This window comes from Melanotaenia boesemani, chromosome 13 (genome assembly GCF_017639745.1).
Source record: "Melanotaenia boesemani isolate fMelBoe1 chromosome 13, fMelBoe1.pri, whole genome shotgun sequence".
Lineage (NCBI taxonomy): Eukaryota > Metazoa > Chordata > Actinopteri > Atheriniformes > Melanotaeniidae > Melanotaenia > Melanotaenia boesemani.
In genome coordinates this window covers 30,717,172-30,741,462 of record NC_055694.1, presented here as the reverse complement: position 1 = coordinate 30,741,462, position 24,291 = coordinate 30,717,172, and the positions used below count along the sequence as shown (strand labels likewise).

The following is a 24,291-nucleotide window of genomic DNA, read 5'->3' as shown; positions in this document are numbered from 1 at the left end:
ACATCTGATAGGCTATCGTAATCATGTGACCACAGCTGGTTTTTGCATACGATCTTATGGCCTAAATCTCTCAGAAGTGAGAACAATTTGCAGGTTGTGTAAGACTACGTTTCTGACACATTGTGACGGCTCACTGACATTTTTTATGTTCATTACTGGAGCCGCTGTTGCCTTGTAGCATTCCGAGGCTGAGAAACCACCCTTCACTACTCTTTTCCCATCACAGAGCATCATGTTAGTGCTGCATTTTGTTTCATGGCACCATGTCACACACCGGTAACTGGATAGCAACTCACTGGTTGTTCTCAATACGCACTGTGGCTGTTTCATCAAAGCCAAGAGGACAATATCACAGAAAGAGAGGAAAAGAAAGAGAGAAAAAGACAAGAGTCAACATTAGACTGACTTTTACTGGCTGGAGAGATCTCAGAGAAGAGACGGGATGAAGATGGATGCTGCATCAGTGTTGTTGGGGGGGCACTTACTGAGAAAATATGACAAATTTCAGTAGTCCTTTAAGTCCTACTTAAAAACTTTTTACAAAGATTGTGCCAATCAAAAACAATTATAAAATAAGAAAATTGTATTTTGTCGATATCTTGCGCTTCCACAAGTTGGTGATGTAGGAAATCAACAGGCCACAGAAAAGTACCGCTTACAGTAGAATACTGTATTACAGTAAAGGTAGATTCTGACACCGTCCCTGTTTAGTGCATGTGGACACCAGATTAACTAGGACTTACTTCTGTGAAACTGCAATGAACCACCATCATGTCACTGCTGGGTTCATCTTCCCTTCTAAAGCCTTGAGTTTAACATTTTAATGTTCACCATCTTTGTTTTTGATCCCCCACATTTTGACTTGGTGATGGAAAACCCACAGACATGGATGTGGTGTGAGGTGGACGTGGCTTAGACAGAACTAGTTTGCCACTGCTTGTGGTTCAGTATGTGATGAGGCAGCTATGTGCAAGTTGATGGAAGGTGGTGTGAAGCTAACAGTGAACCTAGCCGAGGTTAGAAGGTGTCATAAACACTGATTAGCCAGAACTTTGCTTTACTTCCTGCATTTATATGGATGCTGCTTTGACCCCTGCCACTTATGCAAACATTTGAGCAGAAAGGTCTTTGCTTTCTCTCTCATTTCCTGTTTAAAACATTCATTTACATTATGGGATAAGGTGCATTTGTGTTAACCTCCCGCATGTCCCTGTCTCCTCAACAGAAGATCCCTCCGAACTTCGTGAATGCTGCAGATCTCGATGCTCCAGGACACACGATGAAAGACAGATATAAAACCATTCTCCCCAGTCAGTGACTCATGTTTGTCTCTTCACCACAAACATGGTTGTTTTTGCTCCTTTTAAGCACTGCAGTCTGTTGTTTACTCTTTAGACCCTGAGACCCGGGTGGTACTGAAGAGCCTGGAGGAAGAGCCGGGGCCAGACCGCTACATCAATGCCAACTACATCAGGGTCAGTCTTATGTTTTTTCATACAGACTCGGGTCAGTTTGATAAATCCTCAGGGCTGCTTAGTAGAGCAACATATCAGGGAAATTTATTAGTACTTAAAAGTAGCATGGAAATTTTAATTCAAGATTTTTTTTCTGACTACATTTGGAAAGTATGTCTAAGAATGAAAATAAAAACAACTTTAGTTTCAGTTTTACTGCAGTGCGATAACAGAAAAATAATGAGTAGCTTTTTCGTTTTTAGTAAATTCCTTTGTATTAAAGGTGACTCTTACGCACATTTTTCACAAGTTGACACAATTTCCTGAAGTCCAGACTTTCACACAGGTCACAGTCACACAGGTTTGTGTTATCAAACATACATTTGGACATAAATCACTCTCAGACTCAGTAATCACTCACAGATTGGTTGATAATTCATGTGATAGTGAGCAGTGAACAGTCTGAGAGCTCTGACTACCACACACCACAGTGACACACAGCTTTCTTCTCTAACATTTACATTTCCGTCGTCTAGTGCTGAGCGATATGGCCTAAAAATAACATTTCCAATTTTATTTCAAACCAAACCCGAGTTCCAATTTTAATAGATTTTTTTTTTTTGCTTTTTTGTCTTAAAACATGCTAACTTATTAAAAACAACATTAAACTTGAAGCTATTGTATGCCTATTTCATTATCTCTCTCTCTCTCTCTCTCTCTCTCTCTCTCTCTATATATATATATATATATATATATACATATATATATATTATTAGGGCTGTCAAACGATTAAATCAATTTTTAATCAGATTTTTTTAATCACAGCTTACAAATTTATTGACCATGATTAATCAGCATTCACGACTATGCCCAAAATTTGCCTGTTTTTACTGTATTGTATCAACAGAACTCACCAATGCCACAAATATTTAGTGTTAACTGACCTTCCCTTGGGTAAACGTAGATATCCAGTGGTCAGTAAATGCAGCATGTAATGTACTTCCATGGCTGTGTCCCAATTCAGGGTCTGCACACTTTGGAGTGTGCAGACTACGTAGGGTACAGAGTGTCCGCCATAGTCTACATACTTTAAAGTCCACTTAACATTCGTGAAATGGGACAGCCAACAAAAATTTCCCATAGCAACAACACAGGACATTGAATCACTTAAACCTCTGAAATTACTCATAGGACACTTCAACGAACGTTGACGTTAACACTGACAGTTTTCTTTTATTTACTTATTTTTTTAACAAAACTTTATTGAAACCTAAAATGTACTCTTCTGAGCTCGGTTGCTGATTTGCCACCATCTTGTGTGCAATGAATTCTGAGAGAAAATAGGTCACAAAGGATGCATCACCACTACCTTAGTTTGAAGCCAAACAAAGTGCGGATTTGTAGGGTGGATTCTGAGGCTCCTTTGAATTCTCTGAATTGGGACAGTGCTTGGCGCACCACAATAACGTATGTAGCAAACAAAATCTGCACTTCGAAGTGTGCAGACCCTGAATTGGGACACACCTTATATGTTTCTCTAAATCATCTCTACCATGTAAGATCATAATTCAGAATTCCCATATCATCATCTCACCAGCTGTCTCCATGGTGATCATTTCTGTCATAAAACCAGCAGATGTAACGGTTGAAGTTAAACAGCCGACATTGATGAAGAAACTCTGATAAAACTGATGATCTGGATAAAAACCTGTTTTTCCTTTTATCATTGAAGTCTAAGTGTTTGTGCAGCAGTGATAAAATTCCCATAGTCACCCCAAACAAACAACTGTAGATAAAATAGATCATTGAATGTTTGTCTTACAAGTTTTTCTTCACTTTTTTACATTTCATGATCAATCATGATTTACGGAACAACATGAGAGGAGAGGGAAGAAGCAGCTGTTGCTTCCTTCTCACTGGGAAAAGAGTGTGTTAAAACACTTTCATGCTCCAATAATGCTGTGTTTATTCTGAAGTCCATCCATAGAGCCACCTGGCTGATTTTCCCCATCGTGCTTCCCCTCGTCCAGCCGTCATAACAGAGAAATGACGGGTGTATGGGGCTTGTCATGTCGCACATGCATTAATTGTGTTAAACATATGAACGCAAACTAATGACATAAATTAGTTGCCGCCATTAACGCATTATTTTTGACTTTAAAAACTAAACTTTGATATTCTGTATGTCAAAGTTTAATTTCTATAGTGTTGACCCATGAAAAGATATAATGAAATATTAGCAAAAATGTGAAGTGTGTACTCACTTCTGTGAGATACTATATATATATAACAAATAATATTTCAGTTATAAAAATCTTAAGGTATCTCATGCAGCTGTACTTCTGTCACTGTGCAGATTAATCTTATAATTTCTAAACATTTTTTCAAATAATTTGAAAGAATGACATTTGCAGAACTATTATTCTAAACTTTTACACTCCTAACAGAAACACAGTGGCATATTGGTTCATGTTGGCTTTTTCTTCAGAGGAGAGACAAGCAAAGGGTCCCAAGCTGGGACTCTAAACACATTATATAGCCAATAAAGGTGCTTCATGAACAGACTATAATTATTTGTTGTGCAATTTTTTTGCATAATGCATTTAGTTTGTCCAAGGTGAAGAGATAAATTGTTGTTATCAAGGCAGTTTTCAAATATCAAAGCTGAAGTTCCACTGTATCCAGAAGCTGCTTCAGATTGTCCCCATTACAAAAACAAGTTGCCAGAAAAAATAATAATAATTTACCTACAATGTAAACAGTGGCCCTGTGGCACCCCACATGTTCTGAAGTTTGGTTGGAAATGATCTTTACTGCTCATGTTTGTACATCAGCCATATGTCAGCATAATGTAATTCTGTTCTTTACTAGAAAACACTGATCACCGACCTTTTTAAGCCTGAGATCTCATACCTCTGCATGGGTGAGAGAGAAGATCAACCCTCTGTAACTGTAATTAACATGCATCAAACACTTTGGTCCAGCTTTCGAATAGATGTGACCAAGATCATACTGTAACATACTGTACTAAGGCCATCACTGTTTTTTCTATAATTTCCCATCACAACCTATATTCTTAAACTCTTATTATCAGACACAGAAAACGGAAGCATGTGACCTATTTCCCATCTGAGGAAATTATTAACAATAACGAAAACACTTGCAGTGAGCAGATCCTACAAATTACCCATTTAATGTTGTGTTTAGCAAATGAACTTTCAGGTAAGTGCAGTTCTGTGTTTCTGCATCACTACTGTTCCATCACAAGGCCAAACTGGTGCAGTCTTGTTCCTTTAATCCATGTGATGGCTGTGACTGAACACTGTGTGTGAGGGCCTTGTAGTTTGGCTCTACAAACAGCGAGTCTAAGGTGGTCTGTGAGGTGCATGTCAGAAAGTCCTGTACTTTGATTTGATTATTTTCTTCTGTGAAAATGCCCATTTACAGAGGCAAGTGGATCCAAAGCATGTGCTGAGGAGAGGAAACCTCTCTCTGCTGACAAGAACCCAAATTCCCTGATTTCAGCTCGTGAACTTTCTTGGTGTGGATTGAGCTCTTTGGTGGAAAACTGTCGTTGAATTTCTGGTGGTTGTTGTCGTGGTAACGCTTCCTTTTAAGGCCTCTTTTTTGTGTTTTTGGTGATGATGAAAATGGCTCCCGTGCTGCTGCTACATATGCATGGTCTTGCATTTTTGTGAATAACACTTTAACAGATTTTCCAACTTGCAGGGTAGTAAGCTGTTTTCATTTGTCTTGTCCTCCCACGTCTCATTCACTGTGTGTTGGTTCACATGGAAAACATGTAGTTGGTGCAATTTCTCTCTTGCCGGTGGCTGTAGTTTCAAGATGGCAAACTGACATGGTGCTGCCCCACTGGCTTTCCCATCATATGTATGAACAAATCTAAAATTCTTTGCTTACGAGAATGTGTCAAATCATTATTGAAGGTCAAAATACACCAATAATAACACACATATACATGCTGACATCAATTTTGGCCAAAAAACAACAGAAAAAGTTACACAATGTCCCTTTAACGCTTGTTATTGAACTGTTCATCTTACTCAGTAAAGTTTATTTAAAGGTTCAGGGTGTAAGAATTATTGATTAAAAACCAGTAGAAACACAGTTTTTAATGATGAGTCAGCTAGTCCTCACAAACCACAACATGTCTCCCCTTAAACACTTAGCCAATCGATTTGAGTAAGAACTTGTTTCACCTCATGCAGTGTATGTGCAAAATTCTGTCTAATTCTTGGCCGTAAGATTTTCTATGAAGCTTAAAAAGAAACTAAAAGTTTAGTGATGTGTGAAAAAGTCTGTTTCCTTCTGGGTTTTATTAAAAGAAAATAAGCTGATAAAGTGTGTGATAGTATTATCATTTAGTGTAGGCGTCTTTTTGTGAGGTGTGTGTGTGCGTGTGTGTGGGGGCGGGTGTGTGTGTGTGTGTGTGTGTGTGTGTGTGTGTGTGTGTGTGTGTGTGTGTTGGTAAAAGCCGTCAATTTGTCAACGAAGGAGCTTGACAACCAGGAAAACCACAGGAAGTGAGGGAGGAAGTAACATGTCCCTCACTCCCCCCGTCCTCTCTTACGACTCATGCATCCCTCACACTTTGCCACTGCTGCAGAGTGTGTGTGTGTGTGTGTGTGTGAACACTATGAGATTTTGACAGTTTTTGTGAAGCTGACACCTGCTGCTGTGTTTTGTTTACCCGTACAGATTAAAACAGAGAGTGACTTGTGGCCTGCTGATTGGATGACTCAGGGTTGTTGTTGATGAACAGGAAAGTCTTAATCATTCACTTCCTGTCTGATGAGATCAAGGATGTGGGCTGTTTCAGAAGCAGAGGGGATGTGGAGAGTTTATGGCTTTCTTAATAAAGTCACACAAAAACAAGTGACTATTATTAATTAATTTACTTATTTATTGCATTTTAAGCAGATTAAAATAAAGAATCTCATCATTTACACTTCAGCCTGAGACTGCTTTCAAGAGGTGGGAACATGGTACAACAGGTAGATGTTGAAAGGCTTAATGCAGCCAATACAAATCTATGCTGAATATTTTTATTGTCCCTGAGGGGAAAAACATTTCTGCAGCCAGCAGTTACACATAAAATCCAAACTTGCATTCAGATACTGCTGCAAACAAACATTAAATGAACATAATTTAAAAATCCCTCTGAGTTCCTAAAAAGCCTGCTCTTTATAAGAATAAGAATAAGATTTTTTATTAGTCCCTCAGTGGGGAAACTGCATTGTTGCAACAGTACAGGTGCCGTAAGTAGAAGCACACAGGTGCTATCAAACGAGAATACACACACATACACACACACACACACACACACTGAAGCTGCTCTCCAGAGCAGACAGGGCATCCTGCAGGGGGTGGAACTCATGTTCCAGCATGGAGGGCAGGTTTGCCAGGACCCTGTTGTCAACTACTTCCACCGCTGTGTCCAGAGAACAGCCCAGGACAGAGCTGGACTTCCTGATGATTTTGTCCAGCTTCTCCCTCCCCTTCTCTGTGATGCTGCTGCTCCAGCAGACCACACCGTACAGGATGGCTGATGCCTCCGCAGAGTCATAGAAGGTCCTCCAGAGTGCCCCCTTCACCCCAAAAGACCTCAATTTCCTCAGAAGATAGACCTGCTCTGGCCCTTCCTGTACAGTGAGTCTGTCTTGTGAGTCCAGTCCAGTGTATTGTTTAGGTGAACACCCAGGTACTTAGAATAATCTGTTCCCTGGATGTTCATCGGTGAGGGGAGAGCAGACTGGCGTCCAAGAAAATTCACCTCCATCGTCTTGGTTTCCTCCGCATTGATCAGGAGGTGGTTTTGCTGACAACTATCCACAAAGTTCTGCATCCGTCCTCAGCCTGTTAGTTCAGTATCCGATTATCCAGATCTGTCCCAGCATTTTTAAGAATTAAACATTTTCATAAAAGTCTGAAACCTGAGATAAAAATTCATGTGCTGTTTTTTTTTTTGTTTGTTTGTTTGTTTGTTTTGTTTTTGCAGAGTACATGGTGCCAAAGTATGTATATATAATATTACACAACCTCGACAGCCTGGTAATTAATTTGTTTAAATACATTTTTCAGGGATGTTTCTATTTCTAAGAAGATGGATTTAGATGGATGGTAAAATGAGACACACAACATATTTAGTTTGCCTCTGTCTTCTCTATCCACACTGCTTCATTTACTGGCAGCGATCAGGTCTTTATGACACCTGAAGCTGCTTCTAGGTGGAGAATGTTAAAGATAACTTCATCAATTCATTTGTCTCTGAACCTTACCCTAGCTGTACAGATGCAGGTTACTGACTGACTGATTGATTAACAGGTTTGATGTTTGATCACTTTTCTGTCCTGCAGGGCTACAGAGGGGCTCCGAAGGCCTACATTGCTACCCAGGGGCCAATGGTCCACACTGTCGGGGACTTCTGGGACATGGTGTGGCAAGAGAGGAGCAGCATTATCGTCATGGTTACCAGACTGAAGGAAAACAATGAAGTAAGGAAGCAAAGGTCGTGGTTTATTTCTTCTATATGATGCAGGACTGTTGTGAAAGTCATTTAGTCATTTGTCTGAAAATATGCTTAATTCTAAATACTGAGCAGTAATGTCAATCATTTCATCTTCCAACATATTAATTTGTGTTTGTTCCAGAAATGTGAGCCCTACTGGCCACAGCCGATGGAGAGGACAGAAAGGGTAAAAGAAGAGGACAAAAAGAAAGGGGAAGCAGAGAGTAGTCATTTTGGAAGATTCCTCCTCTGCGTAAAAAAAAGCCAAGAAAAAGATGGCTTCACTGTCACAGATATGGAGATCAAGGTACAGCTTCTGTCTTTGAATTGTTTGCTTTTGAACACATCCAACATTCCTCCCATCTGATAAAGATGCGTTAAATGTTAAGTTTTGTTTATTAAGTTTCTGCAGAAGCGTTTCGGATTCTGAAGTCACAGATTTTTTTTTCTGTTTTGTGGCTGAAAAGCTTTGAGATTTTCTGGTTTCTCAAAGTGACAATTTTGTCCTGGAAAATGTGTGTTTATACCAGCAAACTGAGGAAGATGAGGGAACGACAGGTTTTCTGTTTAGGTTTGAGTTGAAATTTAGTCCCACAACACAGATCAGTCACTTCTACATCTAAAATTATGTTTGCATTGTTTAATCTCAGAGTTTGCTAAGTCACAGCATTTACCACAGAGTGATGTCACTTATATCATCATCAGTTTCTCAGGAACAGTAGTGTGTAACTCTGTGGAGTAAATTGTGATGGTTAGCAGGTCACCAGTCCATCGCAGGGCCTGTTCAGAGATTCTATAGGGTAAAACCACAATTAATGATCCACAATATCTCCATTATAATCACATTTTCAGAAAATGTTTTTGATGCGCGATGGCGCCATTAAACATCTGAGTTGGAGTTGTTTTTTGAGGATAGCGGATAAATAGTAGCATAAATAACTGGAAATAAGATAAAGTGTAAATATGTAAATAGTTTCTTTTGTGTGTTTGTTTCAATGCCAATATTTTTTCTCCTGAAAACCAAGACTTCAACATCTCAGGCTGTCCTGAGTATAAATGTCTGGATGTTGACTGGGGTTGAGCTTCTACATGCATTTTTATATTAAATAAAATAATAATGTTTCTGCTTTCAAATGATCTCACTGATGCATGGTACAATAACTGCCTCAATCATCAACCTCAAGATCATCAGCTGGAAAGTCATTAACATCAAAACCTTCAAACCTTCAATGAATGGATTTTCTTCCTCTCAAACTTCCTCTTTGAATGTGTAGCTGTGCTCAGAACGTCGTCAAATAAGACACTACTGGTTCACCTCTTGGCCCGACCACCACATCCCACAATGCATTGCTCCTCTGTTGAGACTGGTGGAGGAGGTGGAGACGTATAGGAAGTCTCTGCAATTGTCCACCAGCACTCAGCTAATTGCAGCCCCAGTTCCTGGTCCTGGACCAGTCATCGTCCACTGCAGGTTGGTCCTTTACCATCTACACTACATGTGTGTTTACATTTTAATTATTTTTGTAAAAAAAAAAAAATAAAAAAAAAAACTGAGATGGTGTGCATGTCCATATTTTTTTTAATAGTTAATGTTTGTTAAAGACGATAGAATCAGATTTCTGAATCTGTGCTGATGTAAACAAAAATGTGGCCAAAAGCCACTGACAGAAAGAAAACTGTCAACAGTCGAAACGTTCCTCCAGACTTCAGTGTTTTGATCACGACCACTGGTTTTGTAAGAGCCTTTCCAAGTTATGTTTCAGTAACCTATAGCACCCCCTACTGACTACAATACAAACAAACCAGCTGATGAGATTAAAACTATTTTCTCTTTACAGACATTTCAAGGTATTTGACAAATCAGTCAAAATAACTATTGGACCATGAAAACTACTAAATGCTGAAAAGATTACAATATGCTCCTTTAAAACATACTTTTGCTTCAGCTAGATTTAGTTTTTTGTATCATGCAAACAACCAGATAAATGAACAAAAATATAATATCAATGACCATAGCCTTTATCTAATCTATTTTGGAAGATAGAGCTTGTAGCAACTGATTTCAAGTTTAGACTGCAGCAACAATTAAGTCCATAACTGTTGGTAGTCCTGTACCATCTTTATAGCACAAGTCAAACCAAACCAGAGGCCAATCTAACTAACTCTGGCGTGCTAGTACCAAAAGCAGGACTTTCAGCATATTAGCTTTGGTATGCTAGTTACCAGCAAAGACATGCTAAAGGCCAGCTGTGGTAGCTGATGATATAATGGTTTGATGTGTTAGATGAATGAGTTGCTTCTCAGGTTGAGTGGGTAGTTAGTTAGTTAGGTTCAGCAGCATTATGGCCTCCTATTACACAAAATATTTGCCAGCTGTTCAGTAGAATGAATTATGTCCCTTTTGTTGCACCATAGGCTTTTGACCGTTGAAGTTACTGCAACGCTGTGTTACCATCAACAAGCTTTTTCTTAAAACTCTATGATGATGGTTTTATGGTCACTGTGCAATGAAACCAATCGATGAGTCCCAATAGAGCAGCAGATATGTCGAAAGCTACTTCCTGTCTGAGAATGTGGAGCAGCCAACCATGGCGGGGAAGACAGATTATAGTATGATGTGGTTTATAAATGGCCCACAACATTCAAATAATCTTCTGTACGAACATGTTTCTAGACAAGAACCTCAGTAGCTCAGAGTCAATAGTGATGCTTGAAGAGATAAAAATTAGTACAGAACTATGTAAAAGAACATTTCTGAAGAAATTTTAATGGGTGCAGATGTGCTGAGACATAAATATCTACTTAGAGACAGTTTTAGACATTCTCTACCTGCTGAGTTACTCAGAAACAAGACACAAATTCAAAGCTCTCAGCTGACTCAGAGCTCAATTCAGATAGTTCGAATTGAAAAACCTCTTAGACTATGAGCAGCAAAAGGCTCTGCCAAACAGATAAGTGTTTTTTTTTTGTTTTTTTTTTTATCATTCTACTGTCGGCTGTGTAGTTTATATGACGAGTTAAAGCACAGAATGGAAGTTAATGGAGACAGTCGTAGGGACACCCTGCATTCTGAAAAGATTTAAGAGAAAACTGTAAGACGTATCACAACTATGGTTACATTGGATGAAAAACAGGAAAAATGCCTACATTTAGATATATAATTTGTGCAAGAGAGACTGTGGGCTTGAAAGACATTTGTTTGAGAAATTTTTAGAAAAAGTCTGACAGCCAGATTTAGAGTTTGTGACATCATATCAGAGTGTGTGTGTGTGGGGGGGGGATCTAAGAAAGATTTAAGATGTCTATCGAACTTAAATTACAATTGTGTCAAAACCATAAACAATATCAAAATCCCCTTTTAGAGAGTAAAAGTCTTATCCTTTGTAACTTGTTAAACTTTGAATGAAGTTTCTACATAAAAGTATGCCTGAGTTATAACTCTCATAAGTAAAACTCAATTTATTTTAATTAGACAAATGAATCAGTTTTTTGTGATTTATATACACAGTAGATACTTTAAACACAAACAAATAGTCAAAGGTGTCCCTTAACGCTTACAGCACTGGCACCTGTAATAATGTTATATTCTATACTGTAAATTTACATGATATCTGTCTCCATGTCTCCTCAGTGCAGGCATTGGGAGAACAGGCTGTTTCATAGCCAGCAGTATTGGCTGTCAGCAGCTCAGAGAAACTGGTCAGGTTGACATCCTGGAGACAGTTTGTCAGCTTCGACTTGACAGGTGCGTGTTTTTCTTTTTCTTTCTGTACACATAATGTTTGTTGTCCTGCTTGTAACATAGTTTTTGTCCCCAACGTCTGAACTTCCTTCATCATGTGCAGGGGTGGTATGATCCAGACCACAGAACAGTACCAGTTCCTGTACTCCACATTGGCTCAGTACAGCTACCAGCTGCCCCAGGACCAGGTTCTCCATTTTACACTGCTGAAAATGCTCTGACACTGTCAGAAGACCACATCTCAGATAATTACATCCATTTCAGATTTAAAAAAATAAAATAAAACAATAAATAAAAATATTTAAAACTAAAGAAAGAAAGAAAGAAAACAGAAAGAAAAAAGAAAACATATCTAAACCAGCGGCACATTGACGTTTTACTGCTTTTTTTAAATCAATTCTGAAGATTCGTATCAGCCAGAAAGTGTTTGAGGTACTAGATTAAAGCAAATTCCTGAAACCTAAACAGATTATCTAAATAACTAATATTATCAGAATAATTAGCCATATTTTTAACAAATGTCTCAGTTTTTGATCTGGCTTGTGGTTATGGAATACCATTTCAGTCAATTTAAATTAAATTACGTCTTTGTTATGTGATATATATGGCTATACATGGCTAATATCCAGTAACAAATATATTTATTATCATAATTTTGACTTAATGGATATATAGCAAGATATGTCAGAAGCAGCAAGGTCATTTTGTTAAATTTATAAAAAAAAAAAAAATCTTTTTTGATATTAGAAAACTTTAGAATTTAGAAAATGTAAGTTTAATCAATTTTGAAGAATAATTTTCTTTTTTTATCCCTTTAAAGTCTTAGAGAAAATTTCTCTTTGTTTAGCTTCCACAGTAACAATTATGTTTGAATCTTTAACCAGATCAGATTCATATGTTTGTCCAAGTAAACATAACTATTGATCTGATTGGATGAGTCAGATCTGACTGAGATGTTTGCATGAAACTTTTTTTTTATTCTGATTGGACCATCAGTATGATTAATTAATGCTTTAATTAATTAAAGCGTCAGTGTAAAGTGCATGTAAAATAAAAGAAATGAGAGAAATTGATGACAAAATGTTTAATGTGCAAAATTCTGTCTGACCGAGCCTGAAAATTCATTTGTTTTTCATAGATTGTTGCCATTTAATGAAGAACTGTAACTAGAACCTGGTTCTTTACTAATTCATTTCAGCCAAACCAAACCCAGTTTTGTCAGACTCAGAAAGCATTTGATTTCTGTTCCCAGTAGTGTAAAATATGTTTTTTTTTCCTCCAGGAGCAGAACCAGCCTACCACATTGCCACCGAACCTGCAGAACCAGGAGGACCAGGTTAGCATACAGCTGCAGAACCTGCATCTACAGAACAGCAACAACTGATTCGGTCCACAACCTCAATAAAAACCAGCAGTGTCTTCAAAGAAATTCAGGAGAACCAACACAGAAAAGAAGAACCAGGATGAGGAAATAGGAGTACCTGAAGACAGCCTAATCCCAGCAAATGAGGGACAACCCTTGGATGTCCATGTGACATTTAAGACATCCCATGTCCACTTTTGGTTCCCACAACTATGTTCTGATCAGGACGAAAGCAAAACATCACTGATGTCATGTTGTTATTTGGTCTCTGTGAATGAGTGGTCATTCAGAAGAAACACCCTCTGTTGGTCTTATAAGGTTTCACCAGATGTATGTGTGTGTGAGTGTGTGTGTGTGTGTGTGTGTGTGTGTGTGTGTGTGTGTGTGTGTGTGTGTGTGTGTGTGTGCTTGAGACGTACAGCCTTAAAATGATGGTAATGGTAGTTTTTAAATAGATGTGTGTCAGAATACTACTGATGAAACTTGTTCCCTTCCAGTGTGAGTGAAAAGATGTGTTGCCAATATATCAAATTCTGGCCTATGTAGATGTATAGTTCAATGAGTAACTGGACAACTGTGGTATGGCTGATGTGCTTTGGTCCTTAGTTGTACGCAAATTTCAGTGGTTTCACAAAGTTAAGCTTTAAAGACGTATTACAATACTTTTGCAGATTTTTTCAGATGCACCCCATATTGATGGTTAAAACAGCATCCATCCTGCATCCTACATGTACTGTGAGATCTCTTTCACCAGTAAAGCACAGTCTTACACGTTTAAAACAGCCGGTGTGTTTATATCTGCTTGCTAGCATGTGACGCAGTGCGTAAAGTAAAACTGAGCTGCAACGTCACGCCGCATCCCAGAGAAAAGGTTGCGGTCTTTCTGGACACTGCTGGGCAGCAACAAACACAGACCGTGAAGTTTTAAGGTCAGAAAGTTACGTAGTTCGTCTTTATCTTTACAATTTTGAATGTTCTTTAAATAATCCAAGTAAGCAAACATAATGACATATGGTGGGGGTTCTGTGGGGACTTGTACTGGACCAACTGAGGAACTAGTTTTTTGATGAGATTAACTCAGAGGGATAAAGCTCTAATAGAATGAGCACTGGGAAGCAGGCAAAGTTTGGATCACACAGAGAAACCAGCTGAACTGGACGTTTTGCTGGGACTGGACTGAACTTGTAGAGACAAGAACGAAGATGCTCTTTCTGGAATGAAAATCTCAGAGAATCTACAGTCAGATCAGATGATTATAGTAAACCAGGGCTATTGCTTGACACAGTCATTGTGTTCTTTTCACATATACAGTAGGAATCCCTAAATCTGGTCTTTGAGGGCCACTGTCCTGCATGTTGAATGTTTCCCTGCTGCAGCGCACCTGACTGAATCTAAATGGATCTCTAACAGCTTGTTACACCAGAGGTGTTTAACAGTTACTGCCATCCACCTGCTATTCTGTAACAGACTGTAACAATGTCTGTAAGTTAAATCCCATGTTGAGAAGAAACCAACTCATGCCAAATAGTGCTGAAGGGCCACAGAAGTTTGCTTTCAAATCTTGCTATCTTGTCTGCACTAATTTTTTATGACCCCCAGATTCATTCTGTTGCTGACTGTACTGAATATCAGGCAGTCAAGCAATCTTACATGGCAAATGTTAACGAAGTGTTTCCATCACTCTTTGGGTTTTTATTTTTCTGTGTTGCTCGCTGTTTTAACATTTAATCTTATCTTATCAACCATAATGTTGTAAACTTGGGCGTGACACATATTCAACTGTACAAGAGCAACAATGCCTAGACCTACAATCTTATGGCTAACATTTGCTAACATAGTAGCATACATAATATGAACATGGGTTCATGCAAATCTCATGAACCCATATTTTATTCCCATTAGAACAGAAACAGCATATCAGACGGTGAAACTAAAACATTTTACCACTTCATGGGAAGTATGAGCTCATTTTGAATCTGACTGCAGCAACACGTCTGTATAAAGTTAGAATATCTCTAAAAAATATAAAACAACTTAAGAAAAATGTTCCTCAGCATAAAATTGTTAAGACTTTGAAGATCCCACCAAGATTCAGAGGATCAGGAGGAATCTGTGTGCATGGGACAAGGCTGAAGGTCCAAACTGGATGCTGGTGATCTCGGGATCCTCGGGCAGCACTGCATTAAAAACAGACATGATTCCCTCCTGGAAATCACTGCACGGCACCAGGAACACTAATCATTGTCTGTGAACACAGTTCACCCTGAAATCTACAACAGGATCCAGTAACACTGCTGTTATGGGGTGAAATGTAAATGTGCAAAGGTTCCTAACAGTGCATGTGTATGTGTTGGCTAATTCCATTTTGAACGTCTTGCTTTGAGTGATATGGATTCTACGTTTGGTTTTATACTGTATCAACTGTAGATTTGTGTTATTGGTCATTAAAAAGCATTTTTACAAATATCAGGCCAGAGTTTGGTGTTGGAGGGCAGTGACAAATCATTTTCCTAGTTAGTTGCGGGGGTTGCCATGGCTTCTGTGTCTGATATTAGTTTATATAGTTTTGTGAGGTTTGTGATTTTTATTATTTCCTGAGTCAGTTTAGATGGTTGTAAGGAGTTGTTGGTGCTGTTAGACTGACTGAAGATTTCACCTGTTGGTACTGAAGAAATTCCCCAACTCCAAAGCTCTGGACCAAGAAGCTAAATTACATGAAATTATTGTTGTAAATAGATGTTCTAGATGACTCGATCCTTTGTGTTGCAATGAGGGGAAGTAAATCATTGTATTATTTATTTTAAAGTCTGGATTATTTCAAATTGGGGTGTAGCTACATGGTGCTAGTGAAGATTTGGTGATTTTAATGACTTTCCCCCAGGCTGTTAGAATTGATGCAACAGTGATGCTTTTACTGTGGTTTGTTCCAGTTTAATCCAACTGTGTTTGTGGTCTTTCTGAGTCCATTTTATGATATATTGGAACTGATTTGCCAGTCAGGGGCTTCTAAAACACCTAATTTTTTTTTTTTGCAGGGTGCTGAGAGCTATTCTGGGTTTTGTTGTTCTTCCAGTAAAAGTTATTTGTTAGTGTATTAAGCGATTTAAACCACTGGTCTGAAGGAGCTGTTGGGATCAATGAGAAAAGATCGTTTTGGTAAAATAAGATACTTGAGGTAAAATTTTCATTTTACATTTAGCTACCAGTCCAATAAGTGAAAGTGGAAGGTTTGTTCAACGTTTGAGATTATCTTCTATTTTCTTCAATAGGGGTGTGCCCTTGAGATTACATAACTCTGACAGCCTGGGGGAAATGGGAATACCTGAATAGCTGTAGAATCCCAGGCATGTTCGCAGAGTAGCATTAAAGTTGACTTTGGAGAATGAGTCTATAACTTTCTGAGTTATGTTGCTAACAGACAGACAAACCAAGGCCCCTGAATACTTCCACCTTGGCAGAGTTAATGAAAAATGAAGTGGTTGGACCTCAAGATGGATGCAAAAAGAAGAAGAAGAAGAAAAAAAAAGCCATAGTGTGTCTGCAACCAGAGGAAGAAGATCAGACCTGAGCTCACACACTGGACCAGAAAATGAAGGAGGGAGACTCTGACTTGGCAGAAGCAGATGAACCTGGTAAAGCTCTTTTACACATTTAGTGTCATTGCTGTGTGAACTATTTTATACACATGTAGAGGAAACATCAGGCTGATGCGCTGCATCCACAGTTGGGGCGGGAGGTGGTAAAGCTGAGGAGGTCCCGACCCAACGAGGGTGGAAGTGGTCTGGTTCTGACCGAAGCTTTACTCCAAACACAAAGTTCAGCTCCATTAATGTCGTCGCTAATGATGATGATGATGTGGAGCACAGTAACAGTTATGTGGGACAAATTAATACATTTAAAGATCTTTAAAATTAAACTTTGCATTGTTCTCATCTCAAATGCTGCTTTACATCCTCACACATCCTTGCTCCCCGTGTGAAGCATTCCTGTCGGGGAGCAGGCTGTGGGTCGTGGTCCTCATACTGGGCGGTAGGTCGGGGGGAGACTGTTTGCTTCCCACCTTGGCAAAATGGTGTCAAACAGTAGTATAGACTGCATCTGTGATTATACATTTACCAGTCAGCTGCCACACAGACCGGCCCTTTTCCCTGCTCCAGGTTTTGAGATTTGAGTTGTTTTATATATTTTTGATATTAAAAGATGTTTAGGGAATAGTTATGGCTCACTATAAACAACAGTACAGATAACACTGCTGGCTTTGAATGTTTATGATAATGTGGATCTATAATTGATGTTTGGTTTGAAGTGAAATTAAATGTGTGAGAGAAACATGATGCAGTCTGACTGCAATTCACTACCTGCAATGTCTCCAAAACGTGCGTACGCACGAGTCAGAGTTTACATACATTTTCCCTAAATGTTTGTTTTTATAGATGACAACTTTTGTGTGAGGGGTGGCCCCATTTTGTGCCTACATCACGTTTATAAATGAGACCCCATGACCGTCGAGCAGCTGGAGTCCTGCATTAGACCAGAATGGGACAACACACCTCTCCTAAAGCCTCATTTCCAACAACGGGTGCGGATATGGTTTGTAAACTCTAATTTCATTTGTTTCCACAGCTAGCCGTACCCTTACCTCAGAGGCGGAATATCAGCGTTAGATGGCTCAGCTAGGTAATGACACCATTGCAGCACAGCGCTTTCCTTAAAGTATGGAAAATTCTCACTGACGTCACACTGGGTGGCAAAAGCTAGCTGGAACCCGCTCCTGCTATAGTGACCGTTAACTGTTTCTCATCAGGGATGGGGCTTGCAGACTTCACACTTTCCAAACCAGTTCAGCACTTATGTGGTCAGACAGCAATATTTTGAAAAACATGCACTTGTTGATGCTGATCCTATGATTTTCCAAATTCCTAACAAAGTCCCAAACAAACTATTTCTTCTTCTTGTCAAAGTTGAGTAAGAAAACAGCAGATGCAGATGCAGATGCATATAACGTTAATGCGATGTAAAAATTAGGGATGTCCCGGTGATATATTTAGGTTAACCTTTACTAACTAACTTTGTTAGTTAACATTACTAACAATTACTGGAAGAAAACATTGCTTGTTAAAGACTGTTTTGTTTATTGAGACCACAAAGGAAAATACATGTCCAACTTTTCATTAACACTGACAACTGCGTAAACAACAGTGGAGGTTGAATTTGTCAAATATCCAACCAGTTTCATCGCTTTTTATGCTAGGTCACACAGAAAGTGACTTTAGGAGAGGTGTGTTGTCCCATTCTGGTCTAATGCAGGATTCCAGCTGCTCGACGGTCATGGGGTCTCATTTATAAACGTGATAAGTCGCTCTGCCCGCTCGGCCCGACTTTCCTTAATTTTTATTGGCTTTTAGCAGTTTTAAGTCTGTTTTAAGCCTTTTAAAATCTGAATTCGTACAGTCACACTATTTTTAACTGTATCTTTTAATATCCTGGTTTTATAAAGAACAGTTTTAACCAGAAATCAGAGAAGGCTTGACCGCGTGCAGATCCTGCCTGATCCGCCTGCAACTGGGTCCTCACCGCCACCAACACACAACAGGGCAGCTTCCTGGTTACCGGTGAGTCATGGCTCCACTTACCTCGACATCCAGTTGTGAAAGCTGCATCAACCTGAGCCAGAAGGTGATCGAGCTGGAACAGAGAATTTCCACTCTTTACCAGATCCAGGAGGCTGAACACGAACTGAATACAATCCTCCTCGGCCAAACTAAAGCCGCGGCTACCAGTGCTCAGCTAGCCGACACAGCGCCCTATCCAGGTGATGTGTCACGGGCTCCCACCAATAGTTCACCCAGGCACACAAACACAGCAGATGCCTGCGTTGCTGGTGTTCCTGTCATTGGTGAGAACCGCTGGTTCCAACTTGGCGCTAGACCCAGAGTTCCGGTCAGCTCCACTCCACTCCAGCCGGAGCCGTGGACCGAGGTCGGGACCCGCAATGGCTGCAGAAGGGACCGGGCGTGCCGTCTTTCATGCTCTCCCCTCACTGACGGCGTACCCCTGGAGAACAAGTTCAACGTCCTGGATCTTGTGGATTTTCCTCCCCTGGCCGCTGGCCCTTGCCATCCTGCTGTGTCACCGGGGTCGCTACCATCCTGCTCCCGGAGCCGCGACGGGCAGTCCCACGCTGCTGTCAGAACTCGCCGCAGGGAGCTGCACTTTACTCCGGCTCCACGGAGAAGCAGGCCCATGGAGCAGCCGCGGACCAGCTCCCACCTGCCGGACAACCGCCCCCGCGATTCGGCTGTTTCATCGCCGTCCAGATCACACCACCGGCGCCTCGATGTGGATGTCATGGGTGGGCGAACCACCGGCCCCCCTTGTCCCCCGGCGGATCCTCCTCACTCCACGCTCATTATCGGGGATTCCATCGTGAGGAACGTGCGGATGAGGGGGGCGCTCACCCTGTCGTTCCCGGGAGCCACTGTTATGGACATCGCCGACAGAATCCCAGGCATCCTGAGGTCCCAGCCGCAGGCCAACAGGATCATAATCCACGTCGGCACCAATGATATCCGTAAACAGCAGTCCGAGCTGTTAAAGCTGGATTTCCTTCATCTTTTCACGTTGCTTGGACAATATCAGGTAAATGTTTTTATTTCTGGCCCCACCCCCACTTGCGGCAGAGGGATAGGCTGCTTCAGCAGGTTGCTCAGCCTCAACACCTGGCTCTCCTCCGCCTGTAGTTCCCACAGCCTGTGTTTTATTAACAACTTTGATGCTTTCTGGGAGCGGAGGCATCTTTTTGGGGCTGACGGGCTCCACCTCAACACGCGGAGCTGCCGTCTTCTGTCCGCCAATTTGGCATTTGGTGTACAGCACTCCTGCTCCCAGCCCACTCATTACACCAAACCCACTGCACCTGCTGACCTGTCCGTCACGGATTGATGTCCCCCTGGTCCCAGCTCCTACTTACTCAGTTCCACTTTTAACAGCAAAGTCCGCAATACTGGACTTGGACCTAACATTTCTCCACACAGTTCATCAATTCGTGTCATTATCACATTCAGAGAGCAACCACACCACCACAAACCATATCATACCGTAAACGTCAATAATCTCAGGCCTCTTCCAAAATGTCAACCAGTACCTGCCTTTTCAGTTCAAATGTCACCAGTCACACTCAACATGGCACTTTTAAATATACGCTCTCTGTTAAATAAGTCTTTTATTGTCAATGACCTGATTTTAGACAACAAACTAGACTGTTTGTTTTTAACTGAAACATGGTTGGGTATGGATGCACCTGTTGTTCTAGCTGAGGCCTCCCCGCCAAATTTTAACTATTCTTTTTCTATAAGAACTGGTAGGAAAGGTGGTGGCACAGCATCTTTAACCAATAACACTCTCACCACCAAACAGATTTTATTTGATAATTTTACCACTTTTGAATATCACGCCATTGTTTTTAGCAGCCCTCCAGTTTTATGTGTCACCGTTTATAGACCACCCCAAAAATGTGCTGCTTTTATTAATGAGTTTTCAGAATTTTTATCAATCATACACACAACGTACAACATGATAATTTTAACCGGTGATTTTAACCTGCACATAAATAATCCTTTAGACTCTGTTTCAAAAGAATTTTTAAACATTCTTAACTATATGGATTTTACGCAACATGTCACGCAGCCGACTCACAACAGAGGACACACACTGGACTTGGTCATTACCTATGGCCTTTCTGCCAGTGTGTCCTCTGTTGTTGACTTGGCTGTCTCTGACCACTACTGTGTGTTTTTTAACATCACCGGTTTTATTCAGCGGAAGACCTCGGTGCGAACTGTGAGGAAGCGCTATCTAACCTCTGAAGTGGCTGCAAATTTTATCAAGGTTTTAGATAAATGTCCTCCTGTGATTTTACCTGCACCCTGTGATTTTATTGTTGAACATTTTAACAGTAAACTGAAGACAAGCCTCGACTCTGTCGCTCCACTCACTACAAAAAAGATTTACCCAAAACTTATATCTCCCTGGAGGAATGAGGAGGTTAAAAAACTCAAAAGAAATTGCAGGGCGGCAGAAAGGAGATGGAGGAAAAATAAAATGACAATAAATCATCAGATATTTTGTGAGCAACTTAAAATTTACAATAACGCACTAAGGAACTCAAGAAACATGTACTTCGCAAAAATAATCAGTAACAATAAAAATAATCCCAAGGTTCTCTTTTCCACCATCGATCACCTATGTAACCCTGATTTTAACAGCTCCCAGCGAACCCCAACAGACTCTCTCTGTGAGCAGTTTGCAGACCACTTCAGAGGTAAAATCAGTGCCATCAGATGTGGTATTTTATGCAACCAGAACACGAACACATCTGAGTGCTTGGTTTTACCTGAGGAAACACTGGACAGTTTTGTCCTGGTTAATGCTGAGATCCTTGATAAAGTTTTCTCCACAGTAAAACCCACCACATGTCTTTTAGACCCAATTCCCACTTCACTTTTTAAATCATTTTATGGATTTTTTAAAGACGAGCTTTTATGCATGATAAATTGCTCTCTTCAGATGGGCGTCTTCCCTGCAGCCTTTAAAACGGCGGTGGTGAGGCCCCTTCTGAAGAAGAGCAATTTGGATTGTAATGATTTTAATAACTATAGACCTGTATCCAACTTACCATTTTTAAGTAAAATTTTAGAAAAACTGGTTTTTATTCAGCTTAATGATTCTTTAAATAGTAGAAATATCCTTGAGATATATCAGTCTGGATTTAGGGTAAACCACAGCACAGAGACTGCTCTCCTGAAGGTTTTAAATGATTTTAGGATTAACTGTGACTCACAGAACCTCTCAGTCTTGGTGCTACTGGATCTTAGCGCAGCCTTTGACACAGTAGACCACACTATTCTTTTAAACAGACTGAAACACCTGGTGGGCCTCTCTGGTGCTGTTCATAACTGGTTCACTTCCTATCTCACAGACAGAACTTACATGGTAAGTTTGGATACATGCTCCTCTAAGATCCATAAAATGACATGTGGTGTGCCTCAAGGGTCAGTTTTAGGCCCTGTTCTTTTTAATTTGTATATGCTCCCTCTTGGCAGTGTCATCAGGAGGCATGGAGTAAACTTCCACAGTTATGCTGATGATACTCAATTGTACATCTCCATGTCTCCTGATGACACGAGACCAATGGATGCCCTTTTCAACTGTATTTTAGACATCAAATCCTGGATGGCAGAAAACTTTTTACAGCTTAACCAGGACAAAACTGAAGTTTTAATCATTGGTCCTGAGGCTCAGAGAGAGAAACTCTTAGCTAAATTACAGGCATCCGCATTAAACCCATCATCACAAGTAAAAAACCTGGGCGTTATCTTTGACTCTGAGCTTGGTTTTATTCCAGATATTAAACATATTACTAAAATAGGATTTTATCACCTAAAAAACATAGCCAGAGTCCGTCCCATTCTCTCTCGGGCCAACACGGAGATGCTGATGCATGCTTTTATCACCAGTCGTATTGACTACTGTAATGCCCTGCTCTCTGGTCTTCCCAAAAAGAGTACTGCACCTCTACAACTCCTACAGAACTCAGCTGCTCGTGTGCTGACGAAGACCAGAGGGCGGGCCCACATTACACCGGTTTTAGAATCACTGCATTGGCTCCCCGTGTGTTTCAGGATCAATTTTAAGGTTCTCTTATTGGTTTTTAAATGTCTTAATGGTCTTGGGCCTTCTTATCTTTTAGATTTGCTTTTACCTTATGAACCCTCGCGGCCCCTGAGGTCTTCCGGTACTGGCCTCTTGACTGTACCTAAAGTCAGGACACATACTCACGGAGAGGCAGCTTTCCAGTGGTATGGCCCTCGTCTCTGGAACAGCCTGCCGGAGGAGCTCAGGGCTGCAGAGAATGTTAATGTTTTTAAGAGCAGGCTCAAGACCCACCTTTTTAATTTAGCTTTTACTTAATATGTATTATTTTTATATTTATTTATTTTATTCCCCTAGCCTATTTATTTTTCTATGTTAACACATTTTTATTTACTTTATGCTTTTATTCTGTTTATATTATTTTTTAGGTTATTTCCCCAGTGTTTCCTCGGAGGGGGCTCTCTGCACCGGGGGCTTTTCATCGGCTGTGGCTGCTGCGGCTCTGTCCTGCGGGTTCTTTCGGTCTAGTTGGGTGGCTCCTCTGCCTCTCAATTGGCCGTGTGCCCTGGGTCGGTGTCAAGGCGGTCGTGGTCGGTGGGCAGCTCCCGGTGCAGACAGCTCCCTGTGATAGTGTTTCCTCACCAGGCTCATCTGTGCTCAACCTCACATTAGTCTTTTAATATGTGCAAGTATGTGTGTGTGTATGTGTATGTGTATGTGTATGCTTGCATGTACACAAGCGGGGAGGGAGGGGGTTATCTGTGGGGGTGTGGGAGGGGGGTTGTTTTAACCATGGACAGCACTTTGTGCTGCATTCTTGTATGAAAAGTGCTATATAAATAAAGATTGATTGATTGATTGATTTTTTTTTTCAACCAATCAACGGATAAGAGTGTGTCAAGCTCCACCCGTTTGGGTCGGATTGGTTAGTTTGGTACCCCAATGGAAGGGTCGCAAAAATGTAGGATGGGTCTGGTGGGATATTATGCTACTTTGTGAAGAAAATGCATCCCGACCCGTCCCGCTTCTCCCTGCACCTGTTGGTGGAAATGGGCTTAAAACTTCAGCAACTGGTCTCCTCCCTACCCAGACATTTACAGACAGTTGTTAAAAGAAGAGGAAATGCTACACAATGCTAAACATCACCCTGGAACTACTTTTTACTTATGTGTTGCTGCCATCAGATTCAAAATAAGGACATGTTCCATGAAGTGGTAATATTAACTAGAACATTATCAGTTTCAACATCTGATATGTTGTTTATGTTCTATAAAACATGGGTTGATGAGATCTGTAAGTCATTTCATTCTGTTTCTTTTTACATTTTACAGAGAGGCTTGACTTTTTTAGAATTGAAGTTGTATGTATACCTACCTTTAAATTTCTAAACTATTAAATAAATCAGTCAGTGTTTGTACTTACCAAAAAGGATTTGTAAGAATGACAGCAATGTGGAAATCTAAAATGCGGAATTTTGTAAAAGAAAAATTAGCTTAAATGAAAAATACAGGGTTTGTGTGTGTGTGTGTGTGGTTTGGTTTTTGTACCCTGG

General features: G+C 40.3%; 1 protein-coding gene across 4 annotated transcripts in view; it reads left to right on the top strand.

Moving 5' to 3' along the window:
* Positions 1-16,661, top strand: part of LOC121651936 (tyrosine-protein phosphatase non-receptor type 7-like) — a 28,912-nt gene extending 12,251 nt beyond the window's left edge. For all 4 annotated transcript variants that reach the window (XM_042004410.1, XM_042004412.1, XM_042004409.1 and 1 more), the window contains exons 4-11: positions 1,226-1,310; positions 1,396-1,475; positions 7,832-7,969; positions 8,126-8,290; positions 9,258-9,454; positions 11,615-11,728; positions 11,829-11,913; positions 13,008-16,661. In XM_042004410.1, coding sequence (XP_041860344.1) covers positions 1,226-1,310; positions 1,396-1,475; positions 7,832-7,969; positions 8,126-8,290; positions 9,258-9,454; positions 11,615-11,728; positions 11,829-11,913; positions 13,008-13,109 — 966 coding nt within the window. In that variant the 3' untranslated portion in view covers positions 13,110-16,661. The remainder of the gene's footprint in view (positions 1-1,225; positions 1,311-1,395; positions 1,476-7,831; positions 7,970-8,125; positions 8,291-9,257; positions 9,455-11,614; positions 11,729-11,828; positions 11,914-13,007) is intronic.
* Positions 16,662-24,291: the final 7,630 nt, after the last annotated feature.